Here is a 17,697-nt window from a genome sequence, read left to right as displayed (position 1 = left end):
TGCATATTTCATATACCATATTTTTCGCCCTATAGGACGCACCGTCCCATAAGGCGCACCTAGTTTTTTGGGGGGGAAATAAAAGGGGGAAATTATTTTTCCCCCAGGCGTGGGACTGGAGCAGGGGAAGCCCGAGCTTCCCCCGACCCCAGCCCCCAGAACAGGCAACTCTCCGCAAGCCATGGGAGCCCAGCGCCGGGCTTCTGCGCCTTGTGGAGAGCTGTGCAAAGCCTGGAGAGCGAGAGGGGTCGGTGCGCACCGACCCCTCTCACTCTCCAGGCTTCAGCGAAAGCCTGCATTCGCCCCATAGGACGCACACACATTTTCCCTTCATTTTTGGAGGGGGGAAAGTGCGTCCTATGGGGCGAAAAATACGGTATTTCATATTGTTCAATGTTCTGCATAGATTATATAAAGAGTTTATATTGACATCGCATTATTGTACTTGGTCATCGCGTTGCCTTTGGATATTACTGATATTTGTTCGCAACACAGGGCTTTAATTGTTTGGCAGTCCCTGGTGGGCAGAGTTGCTCGGGTGCTGCTTGGAGGCTTCCCATAATGGGCCCCTGCTCAGCCACTGTGAGCATCAAAAAAGATCCTGGTTGCTGGATCAGGCCAAGGGCCCATCTTGTCCAGCATCCTGTTCTCACAGCAGCTGTTGGAACAGTCAAACTCTGCTCCAGGGCGGGTTAAATTAACCTCCAGTTAAAAGCTCTAGGCCTCCAGCCCCACCCTTCCTTTTTTAAAAAAATAATATTTTTTATTGATTTTCCATTAAACATGCATACATACATACATACATACATACATACCTTGTACAAATAAATCTCATATTTATCTAAGCTCTGCCGAGCTTCGGACATCCCTCCATTCCTTCGGTAAGTATCATATAGTTTCTAACATTGCGCATTTTGTATATTTTGCTTTGTCTATCATACGCTGTTAGAGTTATTCTAACCCTGCCAGTGTCTTTAATATTTTACAATTGTCTCTTATATACATCAAGTATTTACTCCAACTTTCTTGAAACTTCTGTTCATCCTGGTCTCTTAGTTTTCCTGATATTCTAGCCAGCTCTGCGTAATTCATCATTTTGACCTGCCATTCCTTAATGGTAGGTATTACATCTGTTTTCCAGTTCTGGGCCAACATAGTTCTTGCCGCCGCCGTGGCATATAGCCCCACCCTTCCACTTCCTGGGGACGGACGGACAGGGATCCCCCACATTTCCAAGCAGGTGCAAGGGGCATTCCCTTTCCCCGCCTCTCGCACCCAAACCCCTACTTTGTCTTTGGAGACGCTGACGATGGTGTTCCTCTGCCCGTTGATCATGATGTGGGTGACAGCCGTGGAGTGGCCCTTCATCTGCGTGATGGGGCTGCTGGTTACATAGGGGTTCCAGATGCGGACCAGCGGCTCGTACCCTCCCGTCACTGGCAAAAGAGAAAACGCAGCTCAGGAGCTCCGGCGGAATCGCTCCGCTTTTGCCATTTCCTGTATACCTGAAGGAGCGTCTCCACCCCCATCATTCAGCCCAGACACTATGGTCCAGCGCCGAGGGCCTTCTGGCGGTTCCCTCCCTGTGAGAAGCCTAGTTACAGGGAAGCAGGCAGAGGGCCTTCTCGGTGGTGGCACCCATCCTGTGGAACGCCCTCCCACCAGATGTCAAAGAGAAGAACAACTACCAGACTTTTAGAAGACATCTGAAGGCAGCCCTGTTTAGGGAAGCTTTTAATGTTTAATAGGTTATTGTGTTTTGATATTCTGTTGGAGGCAGCCCAGAGTGGTTGGGAAGACCCAGCCAGATGGGCAGGGTATAAGCAATAAATTATTATTATCGGTATTTGTTTTCTTTAAAAAATGTTAAGGGGTACTCTCATTTTCCTACTCATATTGAAATACTGCCCCTCAATGAGGCCAAACTTAGGTTCACAAAATGTTTAGGGGTATGCGCACCCCCAGAATAAAAGCACTGATTATTATGTTGTTGTTGTTGTTGTTGTTGTTGTTTTATGTTCTAACTGCAGCACTGAGGGAACACATTTTATAATGCAATGATGTTAGCAGCTAATCATGCCATTGCATTAGAAAATACCATCCCATCAGTGGCACCGTTAGCGGGACCTGCAGCCACTTTTAAGGAAGCCCAGCCAGATGGACGGGGTGTAAATATATTATTATTATCATCATCATCATCATCATCATCATCATTATCATTTGCGGGGTGCACTGACTGATTGATCTGCGGAACCGTCTGCATCGCTTTCTTGGGGCAGCCATCGCGAAGCATAAGCTGATGGCAATAGTGCAGAAGGATTGCAGCAGACACATCAGAACAACGCAGGTCCCTCATCCCTTAATTAGGGCCTTCAAATTTAAAACAAACACCTGGGATTAGGAACAGAAAGGAGCCAGGAGCCAGTTCAGCTGTTTCAAGGGCAATGTTTTGCCTCTGCTCTCCATCATCTCAGACCTCCAGAGAGATGCTGAGACATTTGGAGAATAAATTTGCGGTTTTATATTTTGATTTTGTTCTGTGAAGCACCCTGAGAGCTCATAGGGTGGTGTATATAAATTCAATAAATAACATAAAATAATAAACTAACTGGGTCACACCCTTCTTCCCAGTTAACCACCAGGGCAGCAAGGCCGTTTCGGTGCCTCCACTGGGTTAGAAACAAGACTCGACCGGATCCAGGTAAATCGTTGCCAACTGAGAATACCTGAAGGTGCCGTTCTCTCAGGCCCCTGGTCCCCAAACTGGATACCGGCTCCAGAAGGAGGTGGTTTTAAGGAGCCGTTTCTAGAGAACGTACCGAGGATGTTCATTTCCGAGGAATAGTCAAAGCAAAGGATGCCTTTCTTCAGAACGATCACCGCTGATCTGGGACAAATGGAAGAGTGGAGGTGTCGATTAAGTACGCCCGTCTCTCTTCTTTTTCTTTCAAAAATAAATGGCTGGCTGGCTTTCTGAAGGAACGGGCCAGAAAGACATTTGCCCAAAGCATGATGGGCTGCAGGACGTTTTGCTAGAGACACCCGACCATGATCCAGGAAGGAGCAGAGGCGCAGAGCTCGACCTGGATTTCTGCAGCAAGTCTGCAGATTGCAAAGTGCACCTCCACGCATCTGACAAAGTAGGTTCTTGTCTAAGAAACCTCAAGGCATAGCTGGCAAGTGTCCCTTATTTGGCGGGACAGTCCCTTATCCCAGCGCCATGTCCCGCTGCTGTCCCTTATTGATGAGGCTTCGTTTGGCTGCTGGCTGGGCTTTCTGCCTTTGGCTCAGAGGGGCTCAGAAGTTGAACATACCTGTGCTTGGAAAATCCCTTATTTTGGCTGCTGATCCCTTATTTTTGAGGCTGCTGGTCCCTTATTTTCAAATCTGTAAGTTGACAGCCATGCCTCAATGCAATGTGAGGCCTGTCCTGTGTCTAGAAACCAAGGGCCCAAGCGGTTTCCTCTTTGAAAACCCACTCTTTACTGCTGAATTGGAGCAAACGTCAATCTGCGGAAAATCTGGCTGATGTTTTCTCTGATTCAGTGGTAGAGGTTATTCCAAGGGGGAAGATGCAAGATGAGTGGGAGTCTGGATGAGCTCTAAACCTGCTATCCTTTAAATCAGTGTTTCTCCTCCTGTGGGTCCCCAGATGTTATTGGACTACAACTCCCATCATTCCTAGCCAGCATGACAACATCTGGGGACCCACAGGTGGAGAACCGCTGCTTTAAATGCTTTCATTTCACACCATTCTACTATGAACTGAAAAGAGAGATGTTGGATGCACCCTTGTTAACTATGAAAATCCTTTGCATAAAAACATTTTTTTTAAAAAACCTAATTATTGCTCCGAAAGAGAACAATGAAGTGCAACACCACCATCTGCTGCCCAGTTCTTGGAACTGCAATCTTGAACCTTTTGGTGATCGTAATTCCTGGCACTTGCAGGCTATGAAGTATATCATATGCACAATCTTGTTGCAATCCTTGGAACAACCCTGTAAAGCAGAAGGCCACTGACATTATCCTCCCTTATTTCAAGCCAGGGAGGCGGCTGAGACGGCGCTCGCCTAGGACCGCTGAGTGTGGGGGAAAGGTGAGATTCAAACCAGGGAATTTAGGTTTCAGAGCTGGCTTAAAGGTAAAGGTAAAGGTAAAGGTAAAGGGACCCCTGACAATTAGGTCCAGTCGTGGCTGACACTGGGGTTGCGGCACTCATCTTGCTTTACTGGCCAAGGGAGCCGGCATACAGCTTCCGGGTCATGGGGCCAGCATGACTAAGCCGCTTCTGGCGAAGCAGAGCAGCGCACGAAAACGCCATTTACCTTCCTGCCGGAGTGGTACCTATTTATCTACTTGCACTTTGACGTGCTTTCGAACTGCTAGGTTGGCAGGAGCAGGGACCGAGCAACGGGAGCTCACCCTGTCGCAGGGATTCGAACCGCCGACTTTCTGATCGGCAAGTCCTAGGCTCTGTGGTTTAACCCACAGCACCACCACCACCAAACTCCCTAACCAAGTTCATCCAAGTGAATCATTTGCCCTTGCAAACCAGAAACAGGGCTGCCCAGGAGGCAGGGTGAGGAGGTTGCCTCAGGCAGCAGGCTCCGGAGAGACAGCAGATGCCAAGGTCGATCTCTATTCCCCGCTTGTTCCCAAGGTAGCTCTTCAATCGCTCCTTCTTCCCATTTTGTGCCCTGACAAGAAAGGTAATGCCTTGCTGCAGAACAGGCACCCTTGTCCTGATTTTGCAGAGAAGGGAAGAAGAGAGGGCAGCTCTTCCCACAGGTCCTTTGGGGGCGGGAGGCCAGCTCATGCGTTTTCCACATGGGAGATGCAAGCATTTCTCAGAGAGAGAATACCAGCACCTTGTTGATTTCACTTCCCTGGCTGAAATCAGAGTGGAGGAGAACCTGGCTATACCTGCAAATCCTGGGAGGTTCTGTCCTCCCCAAAGTAACGTTAAAAAAAAGACCTCCAGATTTAAAGATTTAACCTTTAAAGCCCTATACAGCCTAGAACCCTCGTACCCACGGGACCGCCTCTCCTGGTATGTCCCACGGAGGATCTTACGGTCTTCAAACAAAAACATCTTGGAGATCCCAGGCCACAGGGAGGTTAGGCTGGCCTCAAGCAGAGCCAGGGCTTTTTCGGCCGTGGCCCTGATCTGGTGGGACACTCTGTCACAAGAGATCAGGGCCCTGCAGGACTTGACATCTTTCCGCAGGGGCTGCAAGATGGAGCTGTTCCACCAGGACTTTGGCCAAGGCACAGCCTGACCCCCTCTCTCCTTCTGTAAACCCCATAGAACTCTAGCCCAATGGTTGCCATTAATTTGATTTTGAATTGATTTTAAAATGAATGGATTTTAGAATGCTGTGTTACTTTGATTGTTGTTAGCCACTCTGAGCCCGGCTTCGGCTGGGGAGGGCGGGATATAAATAAAATGTTGTTGTTGTTGTCGTTGTTATCATCATCATTTCCCAGGGGCCTTTCTGGGACCCAGGTTTCCCATTTGAAAGGTCCCTTGGAAACTCTTGTGCATTTACAGCCTCGGCCACAGATTCCTGGTGGATACTTCCCATATTTTATGGCTCTCTGAAGTTTCTGACCCTTTCCCTACCCACCTTCCGGTGGAAACAGTAACGGCGTTTCAATCCCACCTTGGGTTCATTTCGAGAGCAGAGAGAAAAAGGCCTCTCTTACTGGGTTTTACCAATGTTATGCAGCGGGAGAGTGGTGAGGGCCATGGCAGTCTTTTCGGCTGGCGTGCAGGAGGCAACCAGGTTGAGCTGCGGGATGTACTTGATCTGTTGGCACCAGTCTCCGTGCAAAGCCTGGAGTGGAGGGAGAGGAAGAAGAGGAGGAAGAAGAAGAAGACGACTAAACTTTGCAACAAAGAAAAGCCAGAGAGCTGTTAACTAAAAGGAGCGCTCTATCTGCCTGCATGCCATCTTTTGGAAATCCCAAAGGAGATGTGTACGCGTTAACCTGCTTAAAATGCACGCTGGGTCTTTCTTTGTCTCAATTCAGTTCAAAGCTGGTTTGGAAGCAAATGCAACAAAATGCAGTATTCCATAAGAAAAGACATGCATTGTGGCTAACATCCTGCATGAGCCTCTTCCCAAAGATGCAGATCAATTGAAGTGTGTACACAGCCCTTTAGAGTCCTCCCTTGACCAGAAACCTCTCGCTTTCTAAATTAACAGGAAGGAGAAAGGTTGCTGTTTTCATGGTAATGGAAATACCGTATTTTTCGCTCTATAAGACGCACCTAGAGGGGGAGAACAAGGAAAAAAAATATTCTCTCCCTCTCTGCGCAGCACCCCTTCAGCAAAGCGGCAGGAGAAACGGAGCCCCTTCAGGGCTATCCCTGGACGGGCAGCTATCCCTGAAGCCAAGAGAACAAGAGGGGTCAGTGCACACTCTTGCTCTCCTGCATTCGCTCCATAAGATGCACACACATTTCCCCTTACTTTTTAGGAGGGGAAAAGTGCATCTTACAGAGCGAAAAATATGGTAAGTGCGTCTTCGTCTCCCATTTACCCTCCTGCTTTTCTCCTATGTCATGCCTGGTCAAATAGGTTTTGCAGGGTTTTGAAGCAATTCCAGAAGATGCAAAACCCGTATGCCAGAGGCAAGAGTCTGTGCAGAGCATGAGCAAAGATCCCCATTTCAAACTCCCTGGAAGACGGCTAACGTCTGTCTCCAGCCTTAATCATCTGTTGTCTCGGCGAATTTGTAAAAGGTGTATTCGTTTTGGCTTGAAGCGCACAGACATAATGATCAAGATCTTTGAAAACTGGGAGTGGGAGCCTGAACGAGAGACAGAGAGGAGAACTAAGCAAAGCTCACTTCCTCAGGACCTTTCCATGATTTGGCAATTCAGATTATAGTGGCAAGGCTAGGAGCAGGTACCTGGAACAGGTTGGATGAATACTGGTTCCAACCACCACTTGCCCATCAGTGAAAAACTTAATGGAATTTAAGCCCCCTCTGGGGTACAGCAGATGCCAACATCATACCTGTCCTTCCAAGATTTCGTAGGGAACTTGAATTAGCAAAGAGAACTGCAAAATTTAGTTGTAAGTCTGCCGCCTTATTCTATTTTATTGTGATATTTTAATTGCTTGGGGGGGGGGGTTATCACATATGTATTTTTTTATTTATTTTGATCGTTTTCGCTGCAGTTCTTAAAAAAATAAAATTAAAGGATAGGATAGAAACACATTTAATAAATCAATATTAAAAGCAGGGAGCGCCTGGCAGAAATCACACTAACTCTGGAGCAGGCAGGTTCATGGGGAAAACTCACAGGGATATGGAAATTCCTGTATTGTTCGGCCTTGTTTTTCAGGAGGATGTGGACGGGGACTCTAGACATGCCACCTGTGAGGACAAGATCCAGGGAAAAACATTGTGCGCCAGCAGAGCCCAGCAGAGCCAAAATATAATGCATTGGCTCTACTGCCTCGTTTGTGACAGTTAATCCACAACAGAATAATAATAATAATAATAATAATAATAATAATAATAATAATAATAATAATAATAATAATGTATTACTTTTACCCCACCCACCTGACTGGGTTGCCCCAGCCACTCTGAGTACCCTCCAAGAGAATATAAAAGAACACCACGATACATCCGAAATTAAACGTTTCCCAATACAGGGCTGCCTTCGGATGCCCACAAAAGGTTGAATAATGGGTTACCTCTTTGACATCTGACTGGAGAATTGAGAATTGGCTAAAAGCACAAGTTGGAGTTCATAGTTTTCGCACATTCCACTAAGCCATGGTCTGTTTCACAAACTATGAGCTGTCCCACAGGCAACTGAGGAAACATTGGCTTGTTTCTCCAGAGTTTGCTTTGTTTTCCAGTTGCTAAACTACCATTGTAGTTTAGTTTAGTGAATGTCTGGGGTGGGGTATCTGTGTGGCGTAGGAAGGGGGGTGCAGTAGGGCCGGTTCGCCCCGGGTGCCACCCAGAGGGGGGTGACAAGCTGGGAAAAATAAGTACAGTGGATGCTCAGGTTGCGAACGTGATCCATGCGAGAGGCATGGGCAGGGTTCCCATATGACGTTGGGCCATAGACCTGTAGCTTAGTAAACCATGGCATAGCATTTCATGTAAGCAAAACGAATCTCTCTCTCTGAAGGTCTGATCTGGAGTAATGGATCTACAACCTTAACAGAGTCCTTACTTGGCGTTCATTTGCTACCACTGATGCTCAGCATATGAATAAAGCAAATATTGCAAAGGCATCCCTACCGCTCAATCTCTCATCTGAAAGGAAAGCTCAGCAAAAGGGGGAGCACCAAAGATCAAACATCGCAATAAGGGTCGACCTGCACCCCTTTTGTGGGGGCTCAGGGACCAGCAGCTCCCCCTCTGCCTGGCCAGTGTTGTGAGCTGTCCCCTGCACCAGCCTGGACCAACTTGGCTCACCTATGTAGCTGCGGACATTGAAAAGCCCGTTCATCACGACATCCGATGAGGTGAAGATCAGGACGTTCCCTTTCACGTCCCCAACAGAGAAGATTGCTTTGCGGCCATCAGTCCTAGTTCAGGTAGGAAAAGAAAAGGGATGAAGGCCAAAACCTGCAGGTGCAGCACAGGTGCGGAACAGGTGAGAGCTTGGGCTACCTGGGAAGCAGGTCAGCTTTGGACAGAAGCTCTGCCTGCTTCTTTGCTCCAGGTAGCAGAGCAGAGCACTGGAATTGGGATCCAAAATGGGCTTCGCTCCAGATTTCCTCTGGCCACAAGGCAGGAGCATAAAGTCCTGGGGGGGGGGGGTGAGTTGTCCCCTGACAGTTGTTATTATTAAAAAATTGTCCAGTAGCACCTTAGAGACCAACTAAGTTTGTTCTTGGTATGAGCTTTCGTGTGCGCACACACTTCTTCAGATACACTGAAAGAGAAGTCACCAGACCCTTATATATAGTGGGAGGGTGGGGTTTTTCTCAGGAGGGTGGTAAGAGAGGGTGGTTGACTCAATGGGTATGGTAAACCTGTGGACGACTGTTAACGACTGCAATTAAGGTAAAGGTAAAGGTACCCCTGCCCGTACGGGCCAGTCTTGACAGACTCTGGGGTTGTGCGCCCATCTCACTTAAGAGGCCAGGGGCCAGCGCTGTCCGGAGACACTTCCGGGTCATGTGGCCAGCGTGACAAAGCTGCATCTGGCGAGCCAGCGCAGCACACGGAACGCCGTTTACCTTCCCACCAGTAAGCGGTCCCTATTTATCTACTTGCACCTGAGGGTGCTTTCGAACTGCTAGGTTGGCAGGTGCTGGGACCAAGCAATGGGAGCGCACCCCGCCGCGGGGATTCGAGCCGACCATGCGATCGGCAAGTCCTAGGCGCTGAGGCTTTTACCCACAGCGCCACCCGTGTCCCTTAACGACTGGAATTAGTCCTACAGAAAAAAAGAAGGGATAGTATGCAGATAACCCCACCCTCCCACTATATATACTGGTCTGGTGACTTCTGTTTCAGTGTCTGAAGAAGTGTGCATGCACACGAAAGCTTATACACAAAACAAACTTAGCTGGTCTCTAAGGTGCTACTGGACTTTTTTAGTATTGTTATTTCGACTGCGTCAGACCAACACGGCCACCTACCTGAATCTAGAATCATGTTACGCATTTTTGCATTTCTATACTGTAAACTGACCTATGATCCTCGGGTAAAGGGTGGTATATGCATCTTAAAGAATATTAAAGAGGAATATCAGCATGTTATTGAATCAACCAAATCCACTGATAAGCAGAGGGAAGGGACAAGCCTTGTTCTTCTGTATTGACATGCGCAATAAACTCAAACCAGACTTCTGCAAATCTATCCTTTTTTGCATTGTCCCCTGGAGACGCGTAGTTTGCCGCTCAACTTTTCTAATACTGTAAAGCAAGTTGCCAAACTGTGACATGCCAAAATGAAATACTGGCTCCATTTAGATCTCTCCTGACATGGGCCATTGCAACTCTAGTGGCCGCCCTCTCCCCCCCCCCCCCCAAAAAAAAAAATAAAAGCAAGAAGAAGGAACAATTAGCTCTTCATTATTTATATTAAGATCAGCTTCCTCAAAAATAGGTAACAGTGTGAGCTGGGGAGAAGGGATAAGACAACAATTTGAAAATTGTATTGATTTCTTTAAAAAAACGCAGAACCAAAGGTTTGTGCTTTTCCCCATTCCCACCGTAAACGAATAGGGGATCCAGCAACTAGGCAGCCCCCGTAATTCTAATTGCCAAGTGTGGTTGTGTCAATGGTTAGCGTGGGCCGGGTCTGGGAACAGAGTGTTGGTTGTGGCTGGGGCTGGTCCAGCCTGTGTCTGGGGAGATGCTGAGAGGGGGGTGAGAGGGGAAACACCCCCAGGGTCTTCTCTTGACGTACCAGTAGTCCATAGCCGTGGCACACCCTTCCAAGTCGACGAGAGTGAAGATCCGGTCGCATTTATTGCCACCAATGTCAAAGAACTCTGGGTGGAAAGAGGGAAAGCGGAACACTTTATTCGAGGGCTGTGTGTGCATCGCTCCCTTTCCCAGCCTACAGATCTGAACTGACTCCACTGAAAGGCATTGCGCTTTGAAGACATAATGGAAGCTGAATCAGAGTTTGACCTCCAGAGTCTCTATTCCCAAACTGTAAGCACCACTGGATGCACCAGTCAAACATCTTCTCCCTCTCCCCGTAACACAGCTTCCCCTGTGAAATCGATGGGAAGTTGACGCAGAAGTCCAGAACACTAAAACTAAGTTCCCCTGGGCACAGTTCGGAACCAACCTGTGGAACTCACGGCTGCATGGTGCGTATTTTGAGCAAAAGGGTTGCAAGCTCAGCATACAGAGGCACACACTTGATTTGGGGAAGCAGGGATTGCAAGGCAATCAGGGCAGGGGGGGCGAGCTTCCCCTTTGCGTTCTGCACTCACCAATATCCTGGTCTGTCGTTGCAACCGCCAGTAAGTTGATATTGGTGAGGCACACCATGTCAATCACCCAGAGTTTCAAACTGTGACGTCTTTTGCTCTGGTCCAGCTGCATAGAGAGAAGAGGGTTCACAGAGCAAAGAAAGTGATGGGGGAGACAGAAGGAAGGTTTGCTGTTTGCACATCACGTATTTCATGTCTGGAGCCTCATACTGCTGGCAGGCTCTGAGACAGGAGGAGGAAGATGAAGAAGAACCGGGGGGGGGGGCGTATGACGGGCGGTGGACCTGGCTCAAAGGGCAAGGAAGCGAGGAAGCAGGGATGCTTCCTCCAACCTTCCTGTGGAGCAGAGAACCTCAGCTTCTCGGCTTTCGTTGAAAGATTCAGGACATAGAAATGAAAGTCCTTCTTTTTCTTTTTCAAAGATTTTATTGATTTACAAAAGTGTGTGCAATGTCTCTCTCTCTCTCTCTCTCTCTCTTTTTCCCCCAAGTAACATTTTTTACAGATCAGTTTCATTTGTTGAGACATTAGGAAGAAAAGGGGAAAGAGGGGGGGGAGATGGGGGGGGGGGTCGGGTGGCGACGTTTCTATTTTACTTACTATATGTAGGGTTTGGTGTCAGCGTTGCTTGTGCAGGTTCTCTGCTGTTCACTTGTGTTCCTTTGGTGGTGAGAGAGGTTGGGGTTGGCCTAGGGTGTGGTTGTCCATTTGGGGTTGGCTGTGGTGGTCTTTGTTTTCGTGTGTGAGTGGGGTGGGTGGGTGTTTTGGATCAGGTTAGCCATATTGATCAGTATGCTGTTGGTGGATTTTTGTCATTGTCTTGTTGGGCTGTGTATGTGATAAAGGGGAGCCATACGAATTTGGCACCAAGACTTTGGAACTCCCTGCCTATTGATCTCAAGCCGGTGCCTTTGCTGTATTCCTTTCGGTGTCTGCTAAAAACATTATTGCTCAGACAAGCCTGTCCAGGGGCTTAGAAAGTTGATGTGAATTTTCACCTGCTTTAGTACTTCAACTTTACATTTTCTTTCTTGGCTTTTCTCGGAGACTCGAGAGAAAAGGAGAGTCCTCCGTACCAAATTCGCGAAGGCGTCTTCTTCTATTTGTCCCTGTGGCAGTTTCAGTTTAGTGGTTAATTTTTCTAGTAGGGCTGTTTCCCATACTATTTGGTACCATTGGTCCATGCTTACTCCTGACAGGGCTCTCCAGTGTCTGGTTATGATGTTTCTGGCTGCTGAGAGTAGGTGGGTTATGAGTTCTTTGTGGTGTAAATGGGCATTATTGTCATGAAATTCCTTCTTCAAGCAGTGCGGCGTTAATCTAGGGAACTCCCTCCCGCAGAAGGCAGCAATGGTCTCTCTCCAACTTGGACAGCTTAAAGAGAGGATTAGACTAATTCATGGAGAAGAGGACTATTGATGGCTACTAGCTGGGATGGTTCTGCTCTGCCTCCACAGATGCTTCTGAAAACCAGTTTACCAGAAACCACAGGAGGAGGAGAGAGTTGCTCTTGTGCTCGGATCCTGCTGTGCTGGTTTCCCACTTGCATTTAGGGAGAGGCTAGGTTTGCATATTTAAAGTATATTAAAGCACTTCTATTGCCTTATCATGGGACGCGGGTGGCGCTGTGGGTAAAACCTCAGTGCATAGATAGGACTTGCCGATCGTCAGGTCAGCGGTTCGAATTCCCGCGGCGGGGTGCGCTCCTGTTGCTCAGTCCCAGCGCCTGCCAACCTAGCAGTTCGAAAGCACCCCCAGGTGCAAGTAGATAAATAGGGACCGCTTACTGCCTTTAGTACTTCAACTTTACATTTCTTTTCTTGGCTTTTCTTGGGACACTCAAGAGAAAAGGAGAGTCCTCCATACCAAACCACCATCCCCAGCTGGCCAGGCTACCTACCACAACAGTACGAAGCCTTTTAAAGGTGTCGCTCCAATATTGCAGGATCCCGTCCCTGCTGACGGTCAGGAATCGCCCAGACGGAGATCGGCTTTTCCTCGCCCTCTCCAAAAGCCCCCTGTTCTGGTTTGGGAAAAACTGGATCTTGACGATTTCCTCAGAGTGAGCCCTGGAGGAAAAGGAAGAGGGGAAAGAAAGAAAATGGCTACAGACACATGTACTGTGCTTAGGAACATAGCAAGCAAACTTAAAGCCTTAAACTTAAAACCTTTAAAAAAATATTATTTTTTTATTCCATCAGGCCTCTGCAGGCAGTTAAGAATACATCTCCTGGCAACAGTTTATTGATGCTTGACCTTTTTTCTGCTTTTAAACTGTTTTTAAGTTTGTTTTCATGCTTTTATTGTAGGGCTTCTGTTTTTTAGCACGGTGAGCCACTTTGGTGTGTTTTGTGATTGTGGCATATCAATGCTTTTATAAATAAAAAACAAGAGATCTGTACTCCTGTGAGATCAGAAAACCATGCAAGGGCAAAGGAGCATTTGCCATCAGAATTCATAGGTGAGCGTTTTGAGACCTTGGAGAGCACAGGATTCATTTCAGTCTTCCACCATCCAGGAGAGCTCTGGGCTTGTCTTAACTCACCCCAGGCTAAGTTCCCATCAGTGTGTCCAGTCCCAGCACAGAATCACCTCTTAATGTAAATTGGCTATTGTATTTTAATATTCTGTTGGAAGCCGCCCAGAGTGGCTGGGGAAACCCAGCCAGATGGCCGGGGTATAAACAATTTATTATTATTATTATTATTATTATTATTATTATTATTATTATTATTATTATTATTATTATTATGTGAACCTTCCTCCGCATGACTGTGGTCAGCCTCCTCAGTTTCTGGTGCCATCAGCCTGCCCCTTTGCCCTTTCGCGTCACAGACGCAGAACCTTGTCCTCTCCCTTTTATGAGGGTCAACCAAAAAGTCACAGAATAGTGAGTACTGCAAGGACCACAAAAGCTCCAGGACCGCCCCTCCCCAGATGAACCAGCCCAGACCCTGCGATCAACTTCTGTGGCCTTTCTCTATGTGCCTCCTCCATGAGAGACCCGGAAGGCTGGCAACACGAGAACAGGGCCTTTTTTGCAGTGGCTCCCTCTTTGTGGAACACTCTCCCCAGGGAAACTCGCCCGGCACCTTCAGGCGCCAGGCGAAAACGTTCCTCTTCAACAAGGCCTTTGTCTGATTGACATCTGATGCTCTTTTAAATGTTTTGTGGGAGAGGTTATTGGTATGCTTTGGTTTTTGTTGTGTACTTTTGTGTTTTCTGATTTGCATTTTTATGCTGCGAACCGCCCTGAGGTCTACAGACGAAGGGCGGTAGACAAATTAAATAAACAGCAAGTGAGATTTCAGGGTCTTGAAATTTTATTATGTTTTGATATTCTGCTGGGGGCTGCCCAAACTGGTGGGGAGGCCCAGCCAGATGGGCGGAGTATAAATAATGGAATGATGGTGACGTTGATGATGATTTTGTCGTTTGTACCCCACCCATCTGGCTGGGTGTTGCTCCAGCCACTATGGGAGGCTTCCAGCATATATTTGTTGTTGTTTAGTCGTTTAGTTGTGTCTGACTCTTCGTGACCCCCTGGACCAGAGCACACCAAGCCCTCCTGTCTTCCACTGCCTCCCACAGTTTGGTCAAACTCATGCTGGTAGCTTCGAGAACACTGTCCCACCATCTCTCCCTCTGTCGTCCCCTTCTCCTTGTGCCCTCCATCTTTCCCAACATCAGGGTCTTTTCCTGGGAGTCTTCTCTTCTCATGAGGTGGCCAAAGTATTGGAGCCTCAGCTTCACGATCTGTCCTTCCAGTGAGCACTCAGGGCTGATTTCCTTCAGAATGGAGAGTGTTAAGTTGTGGGCGAACATAGCAGACGACACAGCGATTCCTTCAAAGCAGCTCTTCTTTATTCAGATGTCAGAACAGAACTAAGCTGAGGGACTCAGTCAGCCTGCTTATATAGAGCTCCAGAACAATGTAACTGTTGCCATTTTCTAAAACTATCCAATCACTGAATGTCACTTTTTGATCCTTCATTTGCATAACTATCTACAGTATCCCCCTGCTGGCCCAGGGTGAGAACTTCAGTACATAACAGAGAGGTTGGATCTTCTTGTAGTCCATGGGACTCTCAAGAGTCTCCTCCAGCACCAGAATTCAAAAGCATCCATTCTTCGGCGATCAGCCTTCTTTATGGTCCAGCTCTCATTTCCATACATCACCACTGGGAAAACCATGGCTTTAACTATACGGACCTTTGTCGGCAAGGTGATGTCTCTGCTTTTTCCAGCATATATACAGAAACATAATTAAACATTAAAAACATGCACAAACCTTCACCTGCCACAGATGCACGGCAGCTACCTTTTCGTGTTTTTATTTTGTAAACTGCCCTGTGGTCTTCGGATGAAAGGCGGTATACTAATTAAATAATAATAATATAATACAGTGGACGCTCGGGTTGCGAACGTGATCCATGCAGGATGCAGGTTCGCGACCCGCAGCAGCACGCCTGCGCACACGCGGGTTGCGATTCAGTGCTTCTGCACATGCGCAAAGCGCGATTTAGCACTTCTGCGCATGCGTGACCGCCAAACCCCAGAAGTAGCCCGTTCCGGTGCTTCCAGGTTTCGGCGGGTCCATAACCCAAAAAAAACACAACCTGTAGCGTCTTGGCAGCAAATTCCACTGTCGAACAGCTCTTACTGTCAGGAAGTTCTTCCTAATGTTTAGGTGGAATCTTCTTTCTTGTAGTTTGGATCCATTGCTCCGTGTCCGCTTCTCTGGAGCAGCAGAAAACAACCTTTCTCCCTCCTCTATATGACATCCTTTTATATATTTGAACATGGCTATCATATCACCCCTTAACCTCCTCTGTGGGTTTAACCCACAGCGCCACCCGCGTCACAACTGGGGATACCAACAGGGGGGAAAAGGTTTACCATCGACGCCACAAAGTCTGTATTTGTTGGCAGATTTAAGGCGGGGTGTAGGAGGTAATAGCAGAGTTGCACAAGAAACTCAGGGCGGCCTTTTGCAAAGTCATCGGGAGCAGGGCTGGATTTTGCATTCATCCCTAGAGGGCACAGAGCAACATTCCATCTGCATCAGCAACAGGCGGGACAGGAATCCTTTGCTCTTGGGGACCAGGAGCGGCAACACCTGTCTGAAAGGTGAATGGGAAAACCACCTCTGTCAAGAACTTAAAAGCAGGGGTTCCCAAAATGGGAGGTAGCACCCCACAAGGGGGCAGTAGGATTCCCGGGGGCTGGGGGCTGGGGGGGGGGACAAGGGCAGCAAGGAGGGCAGCTTTCAGGCTTTGAAAAGCTGGTCTTGCTGGATCAATTTCTTCACTTTTGTTAAATTAATTAAACTGAGTAGTTTCGACTGGGTTTTGAAAAAACGTGCAATTTTTTTAAATTTTCAATGCAACAGTACAACAAAAATTACAAACATAAAGTCCAAAACAAAGCAGTACAAACAAGGGGGGGGGGAGAACACACATCTACAAAGAAAACCGTATCGTCATATGTACATAATGATTAGTATGAAAAAAAAGTGCTATTAATCGTTCATGTCTTGAATTTGATTGTGCTATGATCTTCCTTCAACATCAAAAAAACTAAGATCATGGCCACTGGTCCCATCGCCTCCTGGCAAATAGAAGGGGAAGAAATGGAGGCAGTGAGAGATTTTACTTTCTTGGGCTCCATGATCACTGCAGATGGTGACAGCAGCCACAAAATTAAAAGACGCCTGCTCCTTGGGAGAAATGCGATGGCAAACCTTGACAGCATCTTAAAAAGCAGAGACATTACCTTGCCGACAAAGGGCCCTATAGTTAAAGCTATAGTTTTCCCAGTAGTGATGTATGGAAGTGAGAGCTGGACCATAAAGAAGGCTGATCGCCGAAGAATTGATGCTTTTGAATTCTGGTGCTGGAGGAAACTCTTGAGAGTCCCATGGACTGCAAGAAGATCCAACCTCTCCATTCTGAAGGAAATCAGCCCTGAGTGCTCACTGGAAGGACAGATCCTAAAGCTGAGGCTCCAGTACTTTGGCCACCTCATGAGAAGAGAAGACTCCTGGAAAAGACCCTGATGTTGGGAAAGATGGAGGGCACAAGGAGAAGGGGACGACAGAGGACGAGATGGTGGGACAGTGTTCTCGAAGCTACCAGCATGAGTTTGACCAAACTGCAGGAGGCAGTGGAAGACAGGAGTGCCTGGTTTGCTCTGGTCCAGGGGGTCACGAAGAGGCGGACACGACTAAACGACTAAACAACAATATGATCTTCCTTAGTGGGTCGTGCAAGCCAGCATTCTGAATTATGCATTTTAATAGGGTAAAGTAGGTGGCGCTGAGGGTGAGTTTATGGAACAGGAAGGGCTTTGCCTCAATAAAGTTTAGGAACCACTGAGTTGAAGAGTGCCATTTGCTTCTCCTCTCAGTCTGCAGCCTCCGCCTCGGAATTTGGTCTCCAAATTGACCGGGCCACAGCTTCCAGAATCCTCATTTCAAAGAATCAAGGAGCTGGAAGGGAATCTGAGCATCATCTAGAACAGTGTTTCCCAACCTTTTTTGGGCAAAGGCACACTTGTTTCATGAAAAAAATCTCGAGGCACACCACCATTACAGCCCCGTGACGTCAGCGCGCAGCGTCACGCCGGGAGGGACGCACGAAAGTGTAAGTTTCAATTTTTTCCCCTCCCCCTTGCCTTCCTTCTGTGCCAACCGCCAAAAAGCCAAGAAAAAAGCCAAGACTTTAGGGCAGCAGGTCGACACGGAAGAAGCTCCTACC

At 47.7% G+C, this 17,697-nt stretch overlaps 1 protein-coding gene across 5 annotated transcripts in view; it reads right to left on the bottom strand.

Annotated features, from left to right (window-relative positions):
- Positions 1–17,697, bottom strand: part of EFCAB8 (EF-hand calcium binding domain 8) — a 60,692-nt gene that overhangs the window by 25,121 nt on the left and 17,874 nt on the right. For 4 of the 5 annotated variants that reach the window (XM_028735633.2, XM_077929469.1, XM_028735628.2 and 1 more), the window contains exons 6-13: positions 12,840–13,008; positions 10,940–11,045; positions 10,402–10,486; positions 8,455–8,567; positions 7,319–7,392; positions 5,710–5,840; positions 2,820–2,887; positions 1,288–1,436 (exon numbers count right to left, since the gene is read on the bottom strand). In XM_028735633.2, the coding sequence (XP_028591466.2) occupies positions 1,288–1,436; positions 2,820–2,887; positions 5,710–5,840; positions 7,319–7,392; positions 8,455–8,567; positions 10,402–10,486; positions 10,940–11,045; positions 12,840–13,008 (895 nt within the window). The remainder of the gene's footprint in view (positions 1–1,287; positions 1,437–2,819; positions 2,888–5,709; positions 5,841–7,318; positions 7,393–8,454; positions 8,568–10,401; positions 10,487–10,939; positions 11,046–12,839; positions 13,009–17,697) is intronic. The other variant, XM_028735631.2, reaches the window with a different exon arrangement.

This window comes from Podarcis muralis, chromosome 5 (genome assembly GCF_964188315.1).
Source record: "Podarcis muralis chromosome 5, rPodMur119.hap1.1, whole genome shotgun sequence".
Lineage (NCBI taxonomy): Eukaryota > Metazoa > Chordata > Lepidosauria > Squamata > Lacertidae > Podarcis > Podarcis muralis.
This window is presented reverse-complemented; position numbering and strand designations above follow the sequence as displayed.